This window comes from Artemia franciscana, chromosome 15 (genome assembly GCF_032884065.1).
Source record: "Artemia franciscana chromosome 15, ASM3288406v1, whole genome shotgun sequence".
Lineage (NCBI taxonomy): Eukaryota > Metazoa > Arthropoda > Branchiopoda > Anostraca > Artemiidae > Artemia > Artemia franciscana.
Window position 1 is genome coordinate 43729800 of NC_088877.1, and position 14946 is coordinate 43744745.

Sequence of the window (14946 nt, forward strand, 5' to 3'; positions counted from 1 at the left end):
TCATATGGGTAATAATTTTTGTTAGTTTTAAGTTTTAATGCTGTTCCTTACTTCCAGCTGAAAAAAACTTTTTCATATTTATTTTTTCATTGTTTTTTTTTTAAATAATGCTAGTAAATCCTGCGCTCCCTTCATGGAAATTTTCTTCCCCCATGACAAATTCCTCGATGGAAGTTCCCCCAGTATATCCCCCTCTTCTCAACCCCTCCCCCAACCAAAAAATCTTCCTGAAAACGCCTGTACACTTCCCAATAACCATTACTATATGTAAGCACTGGTCAAAGTTTGTAATTTGTAGCCCCTCCCACGGGGACTGTGGAGGAGTAAATCGTCTCCAAAGACATAGTTATAAGGTTTTTCGACTACGCTGAATAAAATGGCTATCTCAGAATTTTGATCCGTTGACTTTGGGAAAATAATTAGCGTGGGAGGGGGCCTAGGTGCCCTCTAATTTTTTTGATCACTTAAAAAGGGCACTAGAACTTTTCATTTCCGTTAGAATGAGCCCTCTCGCAACATTCTAGGACAACTGGGCCGATACGATCACCCCTGGAAAAAAAACAAAAACAAAACAAATAAACACGCATCCGTGATCTGCCATCTGGCAAAAAAATACAAAATTCCACATTTTTGTAGATAGGAGCTTGAAACTTCTACAGCAGGGTTCTCTGATACGCTGAATCTGATGGTGTCATTTTTGTTAAGATTCTATGACTTTTAGGGGGTGTTTCCCCCTGTTTTCTAAAATAACGCAAATTTTCTCAGGCTCGTAACTTTTGATGCGCAAGACTAAACTTGATGAAACTTATATATTTAAAATCAGCATTAAAATTCGATTCTTTTGATATAGCTATTGGTATGAAAGTTCCATTTTTTAGAGTTTTGGTTTCTATTGAGCCGGGTCGCTCCTTACTACAGTTCGTTACCACGAACTGTTTGATAAGTTTCATCAAGTATAGTCTTACCCATCAAAAGTTACGAGCCTGAGAAAATTTACATTATTTTAGAGAATAGGGGGTCTCACCCCCTAAAAGTTGTAGAATCTTAACAAAAATCACACCATCAGATTCAGCGTATCAGAGAACCCTGCTGTAGAAGTTTCAAGGTCCTATCTACAAAAATGTGGAATTTTGTAGTTTTTGCCAGAAGACAGCTCACGGATGTGTGATTATTTGTTGTTGTTGTTTTTTTTTATCCAAGGGGTGATCGTATCGACTCAGTGATCCTAGAATGTTACAAGAGGGCTCATTCTAACGGAAATTAAAAGTTCTGGTACCCTATTTAAGTGACCCGAAAAATTGGACGGCACCTATGGCCCCTCCCGCGCACATTTTCCCCCAAAGTCACTGGATCAAAATTTTGAGATGGCCATGCTGTTCAACTTAGTCGAAAACCTAATAACTGTGTCTTTGGGGACAACTTAATCCCCCACAGTCTCAAGGGGGGAGTGGCTGCAAGTTGCAAAGTTTGACCATTGTTTACATATAGTAATGGTTATTATAAAGTGTACAGACGTTTTCAGGGGGACTTTTTCGCGTTAGTGTGGGAGTGAGTCGGGGAGGGGGTTACGTCGGAGGATCTTTCCATGTAGGAATTTACCATGAGGGAAAAGAATTTCCATGAAGCAGGATTTCTTAGCATTATTTAAATTAAAAAAAAAACAATGAGAAAATAAATAAAAAAAAATCACCTCGAAGTAATGAGTAGCATCAAAACTTATAACGAATATAAAATATTACGTAGATAAGGGTTGCTCTTTACGCTAAAGTATTTTTAGTAATTTCAACTATTTATTTTACGGACTTCGTGATTCAGGGGTCACTCTTAAAGATTTGGGATAAAATTCAAGCTTTAGTGTAAAGAGCGAGGTACTGACGAGGGGGAAAACCATCTCATATACGTAATAAAAATACACAAATATAGAGGTTCGTTACGTAATTTAATTCGTAAGGTACGTATGCTTATTACTAACAAAAACGTCCGTACAAAAAGTAAAAAATCTAGTTGCATTTTCAAGTAACCAAAAGTTGGAGGGCAGCTAGGCCTCCTCCCCCACTCCTTTTTTATCAAAATCATCCGATCAAAACTATGAATAAGCCATTTGGCAAAAAAATAATATGCAAATTTCGTTTTAATTATTAATGCGCAGTGAGCCAAAATCAAAACATGCATTAATTAAACGTTCAGAAATTAAATAAAAAAATGAGCTTTTTAACTGAAAGCAAGGAGGGACATTAAAACTTAAAACGAACATAAATTACTCCGTATATGAAAGGGGTTTGTCCCCTCCGCAACGCCTCGCTCTTTACGATAAAGTTTGTTTTTATTGTTTTAAAACGTAGAGTTATGAGTCAAACTTTAGCGTGAAGAGCGAGGCGTTGAGGAGGGCACCACCTCTTTCATATACGGAGTAATTTCTGTTCGTTTTAAGTTTCAATGTCGCTCCTTACTTTCAGTTGAAAAAAAACTATTTTTTTTATTTAATTTATTCATACATGTTAGTACTAGTTTTATGTTTATTTCCTATGATTGTTTATTTAATTTGTGTTTGTTTTGGGTTTCATTTACTCTTTGATAGCAATTTTTGGTCGTTTTGAGCATGAATTATTATACATTTTTACATCTGCTGATCTTAAGTTTAATATTTCCTTTTTCCTTTGAAAAACATTCTTTTCAAAAAGGTTTTTTAATTAATTCCTTTTCGTTTTTGATTGCCAAAGTTTCAATTTTTTTAAATCACCTATTTCAAAATCAAATTTTCTGTCAACATCAAAGTTTCATCAGAGTATAAAAACTTTTAACAAAGTACCAAAGTGAGACCAGGATTTACCAATAGGACCACTAGGCTGGGGGCTAGAGGCGCACAATGCCAGGGGCGCAATAAATTATCACTGAATGATTTCTTCTTTTCAAAAAACTGGACTAATGTCTACCGTGAAAGTGCCAGATACACACCTCTGCCGCGCTGACTATTCACAGCAAAATGATTTTAAAACAACACAGAAATTCCGCGACCACTTAAAAATTATCAGACGTCTCCCAAGAATGACAGATAAGAGCTCGTTATCACCTCTCTCTCATTACTTTAGGCTCATCAGTTGTGTTCTGTTCAGTGCTTCCACTATTTCTAAGTTTCCGGTGACTTTCCCGAGATTCACGGACAAAACGGCGCGGCAGAAAAGCTTGGGCCTAAAAGCGTGATAGCTTTATATCCGGCCCTGCTCGAAGTATATAAAGTATCAAAGTAAACGAAGTATTAAAGTAATAATAAGTAGCTTGCATAACTTACAGCCCTTTCTCCGTAAATCAATGCTGCCCCATAAATCAGTAAATCAAATATCAAAGCAACTTGCATAGCTCATAGCCCTTTCCCCGGGGCCTGGGAGGATGGTTCAACCCTAGAAGCATAGTTATTTGGCCTTTCAACTATTTGGAACAAAATGGCTGTCTCAAAATTTTGACCAGATAACTTTGGGGAAGAGGGAGATTGGGGGGGAGGGGCAGGCTGCCTTTTGACCACTTTTTACTCTAACAAAAATGGCTACAAGTTTCATTTTCCAATCGAATTACCCCCCTACAAAGTTAATACGACCGCCCCTTCCACAAAAAAACCTTAAATGTAAACAATGGACTACTTACAAAAGCTAAAAACCTTGTTCAAGGTCCCATGAGGGATTTTTTAACCCTTATGTTGTAGTTAGTTTAATAGTAGACTACTTTTAACTAAATAGCTATTTCAAAATTTTAATCGGATGCATTTGGGGGAAAAGACGCGGGAGGAATGGGGGCCTAGTTACCCTCTGATCTATTTCGACTAGTAAAAAGGTTAAAAGAATTTTCAATTTTCAGTCGAATGGACCTCCTCCAATGTTTATACGACCACGCCTTCCATAAAAACGCTATATGTTAACGATGGGTAACTAGTATAATTAATAACTTTTCCCCGAGGACTGGGGAGAGGGTTTCAAACCAGGAACCATAGTTATTTGACATTAGGACTATTTTGAACAGAATCGCTATCTCAAAATTTCGATCCAATACATTTGGGGAAAAGAGGCTGTGGGAGGGAGGGGGGCTTGTTGCACTCTCAACACCTCTGACTCTTAAAAAGGAACAAGAACTTTCAATTTTCAATCAAATAAGCTTCCTTCAAATTTGATACGATCACACCTTCCATAAGAACCTGATATGCTCCTAAGGCGTAACTTCCAACCCTTGTTTCCGTCTCAGAGGATTTTGTCAATCTCGAAGGCAATGTTATATGATCTTTGGACTACTTTGAACGGAATGGCTATCTCAAAAGTTATATTGATGCATTTGGGGAAATGCGGCGTAGGGAGTGAGAGCTATTTTCCCACCGACCATTTTTGACTTTTTAAAAGGGACATATAACATTCAATTTCCAATCAAATGAACCTCCTCCAAATTATACGACCTTCTCCTTTCATAAAACCATATATGCCCTAGGGGAATAACTTACAACGCTTGACCCTGGGCTTTATGGGGCTGTGACAACCCTAGCGGCATTGTTATATGACACATGGACTATTTTGAACAAAATGGCTGTCTCAAAATTTTGACTGAATCCATTTGGGGAAAAAGGGAGCGGGTGGGATAGTTGGCCTCCGATCAGTTTTGACTCTTAAAATTGAACTATAATTTTTATTTTCTAATCAAATTAGCCCCCTTAGAAGTTTAACACCTGCACCTGGGCTCTGAGGGGTTGTGTCAACCCGGAGTCTCTGTTATAGGATTTAGATGTATTTTAAACAAAACGAAGGTCTCAAAAGTCTTATCAGATGCATTTGGGAAAAGAGGGCAGGGGATTGCTTGTTGCATTGTGTCCACTTTTGACTGTAAAAACAGAGCTAGAACTTTCAATTTCCAATTGAAGTAGCCCCATTTTTAGCGTGAATTTAGTGTGAACAGCAAGGTTTCAAGAAGGGAGAAGACCCTTCATGTTCGTAATAATTTTTCTTCGTTTAAAGTTTCAACGTTGCTGCTTACTTTTAGCTGAAAGACCTTTTTTGTTTAATTATAGTAAAGGTACATGTAAATAAGAGCTAAGAACTCATAAGGTACCTGTGACGATTTCGGAAGAGCCAAGAGCGAAGAGCTCATATGGCATGAGCTCTAGCAAAACTCTAAGAATCAATAGATTCACTTAAAGGGAAAATTAGAAGCTTAATACCGGTCAGGATTTAGAAAAAGAGCTCTGAGACACGAAGTCCTTCTAAATATCAAAATTCATTAAGATCCGGTCACCCACTCGTACGTTGAAAGTGCCTCATTTTTTCTAATTTATCCTCTCCCTTCAGCTCTTCAGATGGTCGAATCGGGGAAAACAACTTTATCAAGTCAATTTGTGCAGGGCCCTGAAACGCCTACCAATTTTCATCGTCCAAGCACGTCCAGAAGTACCAAATTCGCCAAAGCACTGGACCCCCCTGGCTCCCCCAAAGAGAGCGTATCAAGTATGTTTATATCAATCACGTACGTTAATCACCTATCTAATATATTTACTTATTCTACCCACCAAGTTTCATCCCGATCTCTCCGCTCTAAGTGTTTTTCAAGATTTACAGGTTCCCCTCCAACTCCTCTCAGTGTCACCAGATCTGGTCGGGATTTAAAATAAGAGCTCTGAGACATGAGGTCCATCTAAATATCAAATTTTATTAAGATCCGGTCACCCGTTCTTAAATTAAAAAATTCCTCAATTCTTCTACTTTTTCTGAATTAATACCTCCAACTCCCCCAAAGAGAGCAGATTCAGTCCAGCTATGTCAATCACGTATCTAGCATTTTTCTTATTCTTACCACAAAGTTTCACCCCGATCTCTCCACTCTAAGCGTTTCCCAAGATTTCCCGTTTCCCCCTCCAACCCTTCCCCCAATATCACCGGATACGGTCAGGATTTAAAATAACAGCTCTGAGACACAATGTCCTTCTAAATATCAAATTTCATGAAGATCCGATCACCAATTTGTAAGTTAAAAATACCTCATTTTATTTTAATTCTTCTTCTGCTTCCAGCCCCCCAGATGGTCGAATCGGGGAAAAGACTGTTATCAAGTTAATTTGTGCAGATCCCTGACATGCCTACCAATTTTCATCGTCCTAGCATGTCCAGAAGCACCGAACTTGCCAAAGCACTGGAGCCCCCATCCCCCAACTCCTCCAAATAGAGAGGATCCATTCCAATTATGTCAATCACGTATTTAGAACTTGTGCTTATTCTTCCCATCAAGTCTCATCCCTATCTCTCCACTCTAAGTGTTTTCCAAGATTTCTGGTTTCCAAGATTTCTGTCTCCCTCCTCCAACCTCTTATGTCCCCAATTCTGATTCGAATTAAAAATGGAGCATTTGAGACATTATATCTTTCTATATATCAAGTTTCATTAAGATCCGATCACCCATCCGTAAGATAAGGATACCTCAATTTTCACGTTTTCCAAGATTTCTGGTTTCCCCCTCCAGCTCCCCCAATGTCACCGGATCTAGTCGGGATTTAAAATAAGAGCTCTGAATCAAAAGATCCTTCTAAATATCAAATTTCATTTAGATCTGATCACCCGTTCGTAAGTTACAAATACCTCATTTTTCCTAATTTTTCTTAATCAGCAACCATAAAACGGCGCCTCCGGTCCTGTTATGTCAGTCACATATGTTGGACTTGTGCTCATTCTTCCCACCAAGTTTCATCCTGATCCATCCACTCTAAGCATTTTCTAAGATTCCCCTTCCCAACTCCCCCCAATGTCACTTGATCTGGTCGGGAATAAAAATAAGAGATCTGAGTTATGAGGTCCTTCTAAATATGAAATTTCATCCGATCACTCCTTCGTAACTTAAAAATGCCGCTTTTTTCTAATTTTTCAGAATTAACCCTACCCTCAACACCCCCAAAGAGAGTGGATCCGTTACGGTTATTTCAATCACGTATCTAGGACTCGTGCTTATTTTTCCCACCAAGTTTCATCCCGATCCCTCCACTCTAAGTGTTTTCCAAGATTTTAGGTTTCCCCTCTAACTCCCCCTGATCTGGCGTGATTTAAAATAAGAGCTCTCAGACACGATATCCTCCTAAATGTAAAATTTCATTAAGATCCGATCACCTGTTCGTAAGTTAAAAATAGCTCGTTTTTTCTTAATTTTTCCGAATTAACCGTCCCCCCACTCCTCCCCAGATGGTCAAATCGAAAAATGACTATTGCTAATTTAATCTGCTCTGGTCCCTAATACGCCTGCCAAATTTCGTCGTCCTAGCTTATCTGGAAGTGCCTAAACTAGCTAAACTGGGACCGACAGACAGACCGACAGAACTTGCGATCGCTATTTGTCACTTGGTAAATACCCAGTGCCATAAAAACGGTACGAATGAATAGGTTTGCAAGGCATTCACACAATTTGTTATTTTTCTTGATTTTAACTCTGAGTTGGCGCTACCAATGATAGAAGATGCCGGTGCTGGAGACTAGTAATGAGAAATCACCCGAAATCACGTTGAGAAATCAACGAAAGATGTTACGATATTGCAACATGGTAACTTTCTTAGGATTCCAAACAGTCAAAGAGTGACAAATGCAGAAAATGTGACTACGCGTTGAAAAGAATACAGTTCGTAAAATGATGGTTTTCCGGCTATGAATAACAAAGCTACTGCAGTAAAAAAAAAAAAAAAAAAAAAAAAAAAAAAAAAAAAAAAAAAAAAAAAAAAAAAGTTTGGTTGTTTGTACGACCAAGGCAACAAAATTTCTCCGCTGTAAATTTTAAGTACTAGTAAAAAGAACAATAAGTTTTGAGTGAAAAATAACAAGTAAAAACTAGCGAAAACTTTAAGTACTAGTAAAAAGAACAATGTATTTTGAGTGAAAAATTTTCTGGGTGCTAGTACCAGTATAAAGTAAAAATCAAAAAATAAAACCAAAAAACTAGTAAAAATTTTAAGTACTAGTAAAAATAACAATAAGTTTTTAGTGAAAAACTTTTGGGTGCTAGTACTAGTATAAAATAAAAATAAAAAAATAAAAACTTGTAAAAATTTTAAGTACTAGTAAAAAGAACAATAAGTTTTGAGTAAAAAATTTTTGGGTACTAGTACTAGTAAAAAGTAAAAATTAAAAAATGAAAAGTAGTTTTCAGTTTAGTGTTGCTCCTTACCTTCATTTAAAAAAGCTTATTTTTGTTTAATTTGATTTCTGATCATTTTCAAACAATGCCAGAAAATCTGGCCTACCTTCACGGATAAATCTCCCTCTCCACGGAAATATCCTCTAGACAATACAATCTCGGTGAAAATCTACCCCGGACAATTAGCCCTAGCAACTCCACGCGTAAAATTCGAGCATAGACACGCGTAAAGACATTAAGAAATATTGTACAGAAATTTTGGCAAATTCCCGAGTGTATAATTTTTCCTGACAAGTTCATCCCCTTGAAACTTCCCTCCCAGAGAAAATTCCCCTGTGGAAAACTACCAAGCACTAAAATTCACCCCCCTCCACCCGAAAATGTGTACATAGTTCCCAATAACGAACACTATGTGTAAATAATGGCTAAATTTTTAACCTAAAGGCCTTTCCTTTGGGGCCGTGGGGAGGTCATGTTATATCCAAAAGCATAGTTATTGGGCTTTTCTACTATGATGAACACAATGGCTATCACAAAATTTCGATCGGATGATTGTGGGGAAAAGGGGTGGGGAGGGGGCCTAGTTACCCTCCAATCCTTTTTTTTTACTTACAAAAGGAACTGAAGCTTTTAATTTCCGTTCGAATGAGCCCTCTCATTCGAAAGGAAATTGAGCAGCACATCCATCACCAACCCCTCGAAGGTTACTTTGAACCACTTTTACATGGCCAGACGTACTTTATAGACCTCATCACCTACCCCCTGAAGGTAGCTTTACCTTAGACCTTAGATCCTCCAGAGCCAGGGGTGGCTCATAGGGCGTCTACGAAACCTCGCCAGACATCTCGGAGCTGAGCTGCAGCCGTGACGTCCTCCCACTGTGGTTGAAGAGACAACTCTGCATTTCTCAGATCTCGGTCGTACTGTCGTCGTAGGGTGTGTCTTGGTCGATCTCTTTTTCGCCTCCCCTCGGGACGCCAATCATATACTGTATTTTGGAGTCCTCTGGCATACGGAGGACGTGGCCAAGGTATGTCCATCTCCTACGTTTCAGAAGGTCAGTAACTAATGGCTGACCGGTTCGTCGGCAAACTTCTATGTTGGTGACCTTTTCCTGCCACGATATGTTCAGGATTCTCCTAAGACACATGTTTTCAAAGGCTAGGACACGTTTCTCTAGCTGGGTGTTTAGTTTCCAGCATTCACTAGCATAGAGGAGGATGGACATCACATTGCTATTCAGGAGGCGGAGCTTCAAGCGCATAGAGTATTTACTACTGCGCCAGACTGGTTTCAACTTGCTAAAAGCCGATGTCGCTTGTCCAATTTTCCTCTTGATTTCGTTGGCTATTTCAACATCGTATTCGATCCAACTCCCGAGATATTTAAATTCCTTGACCTGCTCAATAGTTTTATTTTTGCATTTTAATATGAGTGGTGAGTCAAGGTAGCTTTGAACCATGTTTATACGGCCAGATGTACTTTATAGACCCCGACAAAGCTATAGAAGAACACCTTGCATATTCTTTAAATTATGGGATCCCTCACAACCTAATGGATTACTTGGCAGAAACATATAGAGACACAAAGAACTATCCCAAAGATTTTTTTTTAAAAATTCGAGAAATGGAGGATTATGCTGCTTCACTGGATAAGCAGCCTCAATTAGAAGACAGGCGACAATGAAAATAAATACATAAAAGTCTGGGAGAAGCCTTGCCACAAACCGGCGGCGAAGATGCCTTTCTTCCGTTGAACTATTCAGTATGAAGTATGGGAAGACGAAAGCTAAAGTGCTAAGATGATTATTTATTTTGGATCATTATTTTTTTCAAAAAGCAAATACACTGAATTGACTGTTTTTATCGAAGTATTGCTCTACTAAAGTCAAGTTTTTTTTTGAAGAGTCGTATTTAAGAAAAAAGGAATCACTCTTCAAACCTAAACTAACCCTAGGTCCATATGTTTTAAAAACCATTTGAAATTAAATAAAAGAAAAAGATTTTGCAAATGAAAGTAAAGACTATTCCATTTTCCAAACAAACATATTCTGTATACGAGTTAGGCTGCTCCATGCTTAACCGATTACTCTACACGCTAAACTTAAACTTTTTGTCCCATTCTTTTGAAGACGAGGGCTCAGACACAAGCCCCGTTTATTTATTTTTTTGAGGCACAGAAAGCTTAATCGTAAAGACAGCTAGTGATAGCCCCCCCCCCCAAATATCTGGAATATTTTCTGCTCTTTTTTATCAATTTTGTTCTATAGGCTACTTTTATTTGAAAAAACCTTTTTCTAATCTAATTTAGAACCTAAAACTACAGTTGTACAATTTCAGCATCAACGGGTGGTCTACTCGGACTAGGTACGGGCTTCAGTCTTCTCAGTGGAGTGGAGCTCATATACTTCTTTACCGTCAAATGGTACAGTAAACATAAAGAAATCAAGAAAAGGAAGACAATTAATTCTACAGGCAAAAATGAAATGAATTCTACTCCCAAAAATGAAGTGAATGTGGATACTACCCTTTGGATTTAATTGGAAACAGAAGTTTTGTAAAGGTTTTCCCATTAAATTAAATACATATTGTTGATTTTTTAATATGAGCTTATTCAATTACTTTAAAATGAAAAGAGGGCCTATATTTTTAAATATCAAATGTTTTTTTTATCATCAAATGGTACAGTAAACATACAGAAATCAAGAAAAGAAACACAATTAATTCTACAGGCAAAAATGAAATGAATTCTACTCTCAAAAATGAAGTGAATGTGGATACTACCCTTTGGATTTAATTGGAAACAGAAGTCTTGTATAGCTTTTCCCATTAAGTTAATTACATATTGTTAATTTTTTAATATGAGCTTATTCCGTTACTTTAAAATGAAAAAAGGTGCCTATACTTTTGAATATCAAATAAAAAGTTTTCCTACAAATTTTTGATATTTAGAAAAAAAATTGACGAGAAGAAAAAGAAAAAAAGTTTGACTCTTTGTCACAACTCTAATTTTTAAAACAAAAAAAAATTGTTGCTCAAAGAGCGAGGCGTTGAGGAGGGGATAACCCCTTTCTTACACAGAATAATTTCTGTTCGCCTTGAGTTTTGATGTCGCTCCTTACTTGCAGTTAAAAAAAACTTTTTTTAAATTAATTTCTAAACGTTTTGAATTAATGCATGTTTTGATTTTGGCTCACTGCACATGAATAATTAAAACGAAATTTGCATATTAATTTTTTATTGCTAAATGGCTTTCTTAGAGTTTTGATCGGACGATTTTAATAAAGAAACGAGGTGTGGGAGGGGGCCTAGATCCCTTCCAATTTTTGGTTACTTAAAAATGCAACTAATTTCTTTACGAACGTTTTTGTTAGTAATAAACATACGTACCTTACGAATTAACTTACGTATCGAACTTTTATGTATATGAGCGGGTTCGCCCCCTCGTCAATACCCCGCTCTTTACACTAAAGATTGAATTTTGTCCCGAATCTCAATGGAGCTCATTACTTCCAGTTGAAAAAAAAAACATTCATTTTCTCATTGTTTATTTTTTAAATAATGCTAGAAAAAACTTCAACCCCTTCATGGTAATTCTCTTCCCTCACGGTAAATTCCCCCATGGAAAGATCCTCCCACGTGACCTCCTCCCCTCGACCCACCCCAACGCGAAAAAGTCCCCCTGAAAACATCTGTACACTTCATAATAACAATTACTACATGGTGACAATGGTCAAATTTTGTAACTTGCAGCCCCTCCCCCGGGGGTTGTGGGGGAATAAGTCGTCCTCAAAGACATGGTTTTTAAGTTTTCGACTAAGTTGAACAGAATAGCTATCTCGGAATTTTGATCCGGTGCCTCTGGGGAGAAACAGTGCGTGGGAGGGGCCCTAGCTGCCCTCCAATTTTTTGGTCATTTAGAAAGGACACTGGAACTTTTAATTTCCGTTAGAATGAGCCCTCTCGCGGCATTCTAGGACCACTAGGTCGATACGATCACCCCTGGGAAAAAAAACAAATAAACACGCATCCGAGACCTGTATTCTGGTCAAAAACACAAAATTCCACGTTTTTGAAGATAGGAGCTTGAAATTTCTACACTAGAGTTCTCTAATACGCTGAATCTGATGGTGTAATTTTTGTTAAGATTCTATGATTTTTAATTTTCTCAGGCTCGTAACTTTTGATGGGTACGACTAAACTTGATGAAACTTATATATTTCAAATCAGCATTAAAATGCAATTCTTTGATGTAACTATTAATATCAAACTTCCGATTTTAGAGTTTCGGTTGATATTGAGCCGGGTCGCTCCTTACTATAGTTTATTACCACGAACTGTTTGATTACTCGGTCCATTAACTTGTGGATCCTTTTCCTGATATTTGAAAAAATAACCTTTTGAGGCATCCATTACCAAATAAAGTACCTTTAATGAAAGTGAGTTTTTTACTTATTTACTCTGGTGATGCTAGTTTTAGTACCCTATCGACTAAAGAAAAAAACTACTCCCATTTTGACTTAGAGATTAAAATCAGTTAATCTTAAGAATTGTCCCTTTTTTAAGGACTTTAGCAGTGAGTTCCTGCCAAGAAGCATAATATTATTACTGTGAGTTTAGAATAAAGAGGGATTTAAGGTGGAGTAACTGACAACAAGGAGAGAAGCCTTGAGGGGCTGTGTGCTCCAGGCTAGGGTTTCTTGGAATTAAGCAGAGTATTTTACGCATAGAGGTTGGAGCTTCCTTGACTCCATTTTTATTTACTTAATATATCCATTCTCTAATGTCTATACGATAGAGTCTGAATCCACAGGAGAGTTTTATTCACCTTCTTAGCTCTTAGTTCATCTAAGGGCATTTTAATTTACTCTCGCCTTCTATTTGAAATTCCTTGACTAGTTAAATAACAAGCTGTAAAAGCAGTAAAATTTATAGAATTGACGTGATTTGATAACTTAGACCACGAATTATATTACTACAGGCCAGAATCTTAATTAGTTATCCAAAGGAGCTCAATTAGAATTAATTCAGTAGTCCTAAGCTTACAATAAACGTTTATTTCTTGGTGGTGACGTTCTGGTAGAAAACATTACACCACAGATGTATTATAACTTTTTTTCGAAAGGATAAATCTGCCCAAGAACATACGGCGTGCCAAAAAGGCATAAAATGGGTATTCCTCCAAGACCTGTGGTATCAACCACTAATCCACCAACGGAAAAGATCGAGCAATGGGTAGCAAAGACACTTAAACCTTCATTGTATCTCCAAAATTCTCATATAAAAAGTCAAAATTCTTGAAAATAAGCTTATAAATGTCAAAATATCAAATGAATCTTGGTTTTTTAGTTTTTATATAAAATCAAAGTATAGATATATTTAATTTGCCAATTTTTTTTTACGATTTTATCCAAAAAACTTGAACAACATAAAGATGTTTAGGATGTCTATTTCAAGTTCAGATTTTTCAAACAAATAGTTCATGGTAACGAACTGTAGTAAGGATCAACCCGGCTCAATAGTAACCGAAACTCTAAAAAATGGAATTTTTATACCAATAGTTTTTTTCAAGTTTAGTTTTACCCGTCGAAAGTTACGAGCCTGAGAAAATTTGTCTTGTTTTAGAAAATAGGGGGAAACATCCCCTAAGATTCATGGAATCTTAACGTAAACAACACCATCGGATTCAGCGTATCAGAAAATTTTACTGTAAAAGTTCCAAGCTCCTATCTACATAAATGTGGAATTTGGTATTTTTTCTCATAAGACAGATTTTGGATGCGTGTTTATTTGTTTTTTGTTTTGTTTTTTTTTTTTTTTTTTTTTTTACCCAGGGATGATCGTATCGACCCAGTGGTCCTGGAATGTCACGAGAGGGCTCATTCTAACGTAAATTAAATTTCTTGTGCCCTTATTAAGTGACCGAAAAAATTGGATTGCACGTAGGTCCCCTCCCACGCTCATACTTTTCCCAAAGTAACTGATCAAAATTTTTAGACAGTCATTTTGTTCAGCATAGTCGAAAAAACGGATAAATATGTTTTTCGGGATGACTTAATCCCCCAAAGTCCCCAGGGAAGGGGCAGCAAATTACAGACGTTAACCATTGTTTACGTATAGTAATGGTTATTGGGACGTGTACAGACGTTTTCAGGAGGACTTTCCCATGTTAAAGGGGGTTGGGGGAGGGTTTACGTGGAAGGATCTTTCCGTGGAGGAATTTATAATGAGGGAAGAAAATTTCCATGAAGGGACCGCAGGATTTTCTAGCATTATTTAAAAAAAACAATGAGAAAATAAAAAAAAAAATTTCACGTGGAAGTAAGGAGCAGCAGGAGAAATTATGGAAACATTTTGGTCATAACAACACAAAACATTGGATAGGTGGACCCTCTCACAAAACATTGGACCCTCTTTCGTTGACAATTGTAACGATTCTTATCATCGATCCATCAAATGAAACCAATAGAAGCGATTAAAAAAGGAAATGAAAACAAGGTGCACACCAATTTAATTCATGATGTCAAAGTTCAAAAGCCACCCACAAGAAAATTCAATGTTAGTGACTTGGCTAGAATTAATAAAAGTATGGGTGTTTTGATAAAGTTTACCTCCCAAATTACAGAACTGAAGTGTTTAAATAGATGCAGTGAAATATAAAACCGCTATAACGTGTAAACTGTTGGATAAAACTGATGAACTCATTATTGGGAGGTTTTTACGAAAAAGAATTCTCAAAAGTTATTCAATAAAAATTTTTATTTATAAATGGATCCAATAAAAATGAATACATTACTAGCGAGCATAGTGA

At 37.1% G+C, this 14946-nt stretch overlaps 1 protein-coding gene across 8 annotated transcripts in view; it reads left to right on the plus strand.

Moving 5' to 3' along the window:
* Positions 1-10724, plus strand: part of LOC136036513 (sodium channel protein Nach-like) — a 128296-nt gene extending 117572 nt beyond the window's left edge. For 6 of the 8 annotated variants that reach the window (XM_065718809.1, XM_065718811.1, XM_065718806.1 and 3 more), the window contains 2 exons: positions 5319-5493; positions 10476-10698. In XM_065718809.1, coding sequence (XP_065574881.1) covers positions 5319-5493; positions 10476-10569 — 269 coding nt within the window. In that variant the 3' untranslated portion in view covers positions 10570-10698. Of the gene's footprint in view, positions 1-5318; positions 5494-10475 lie in introns of all 8 variants that reach the window. The other 2 variants (XM_065718814.1, XM_065718813.1) reach the window with 2 other exon arrangements.
* The last annotated feature ends 4222 nt before the right edge of the window (positions 10725-14946 follow it).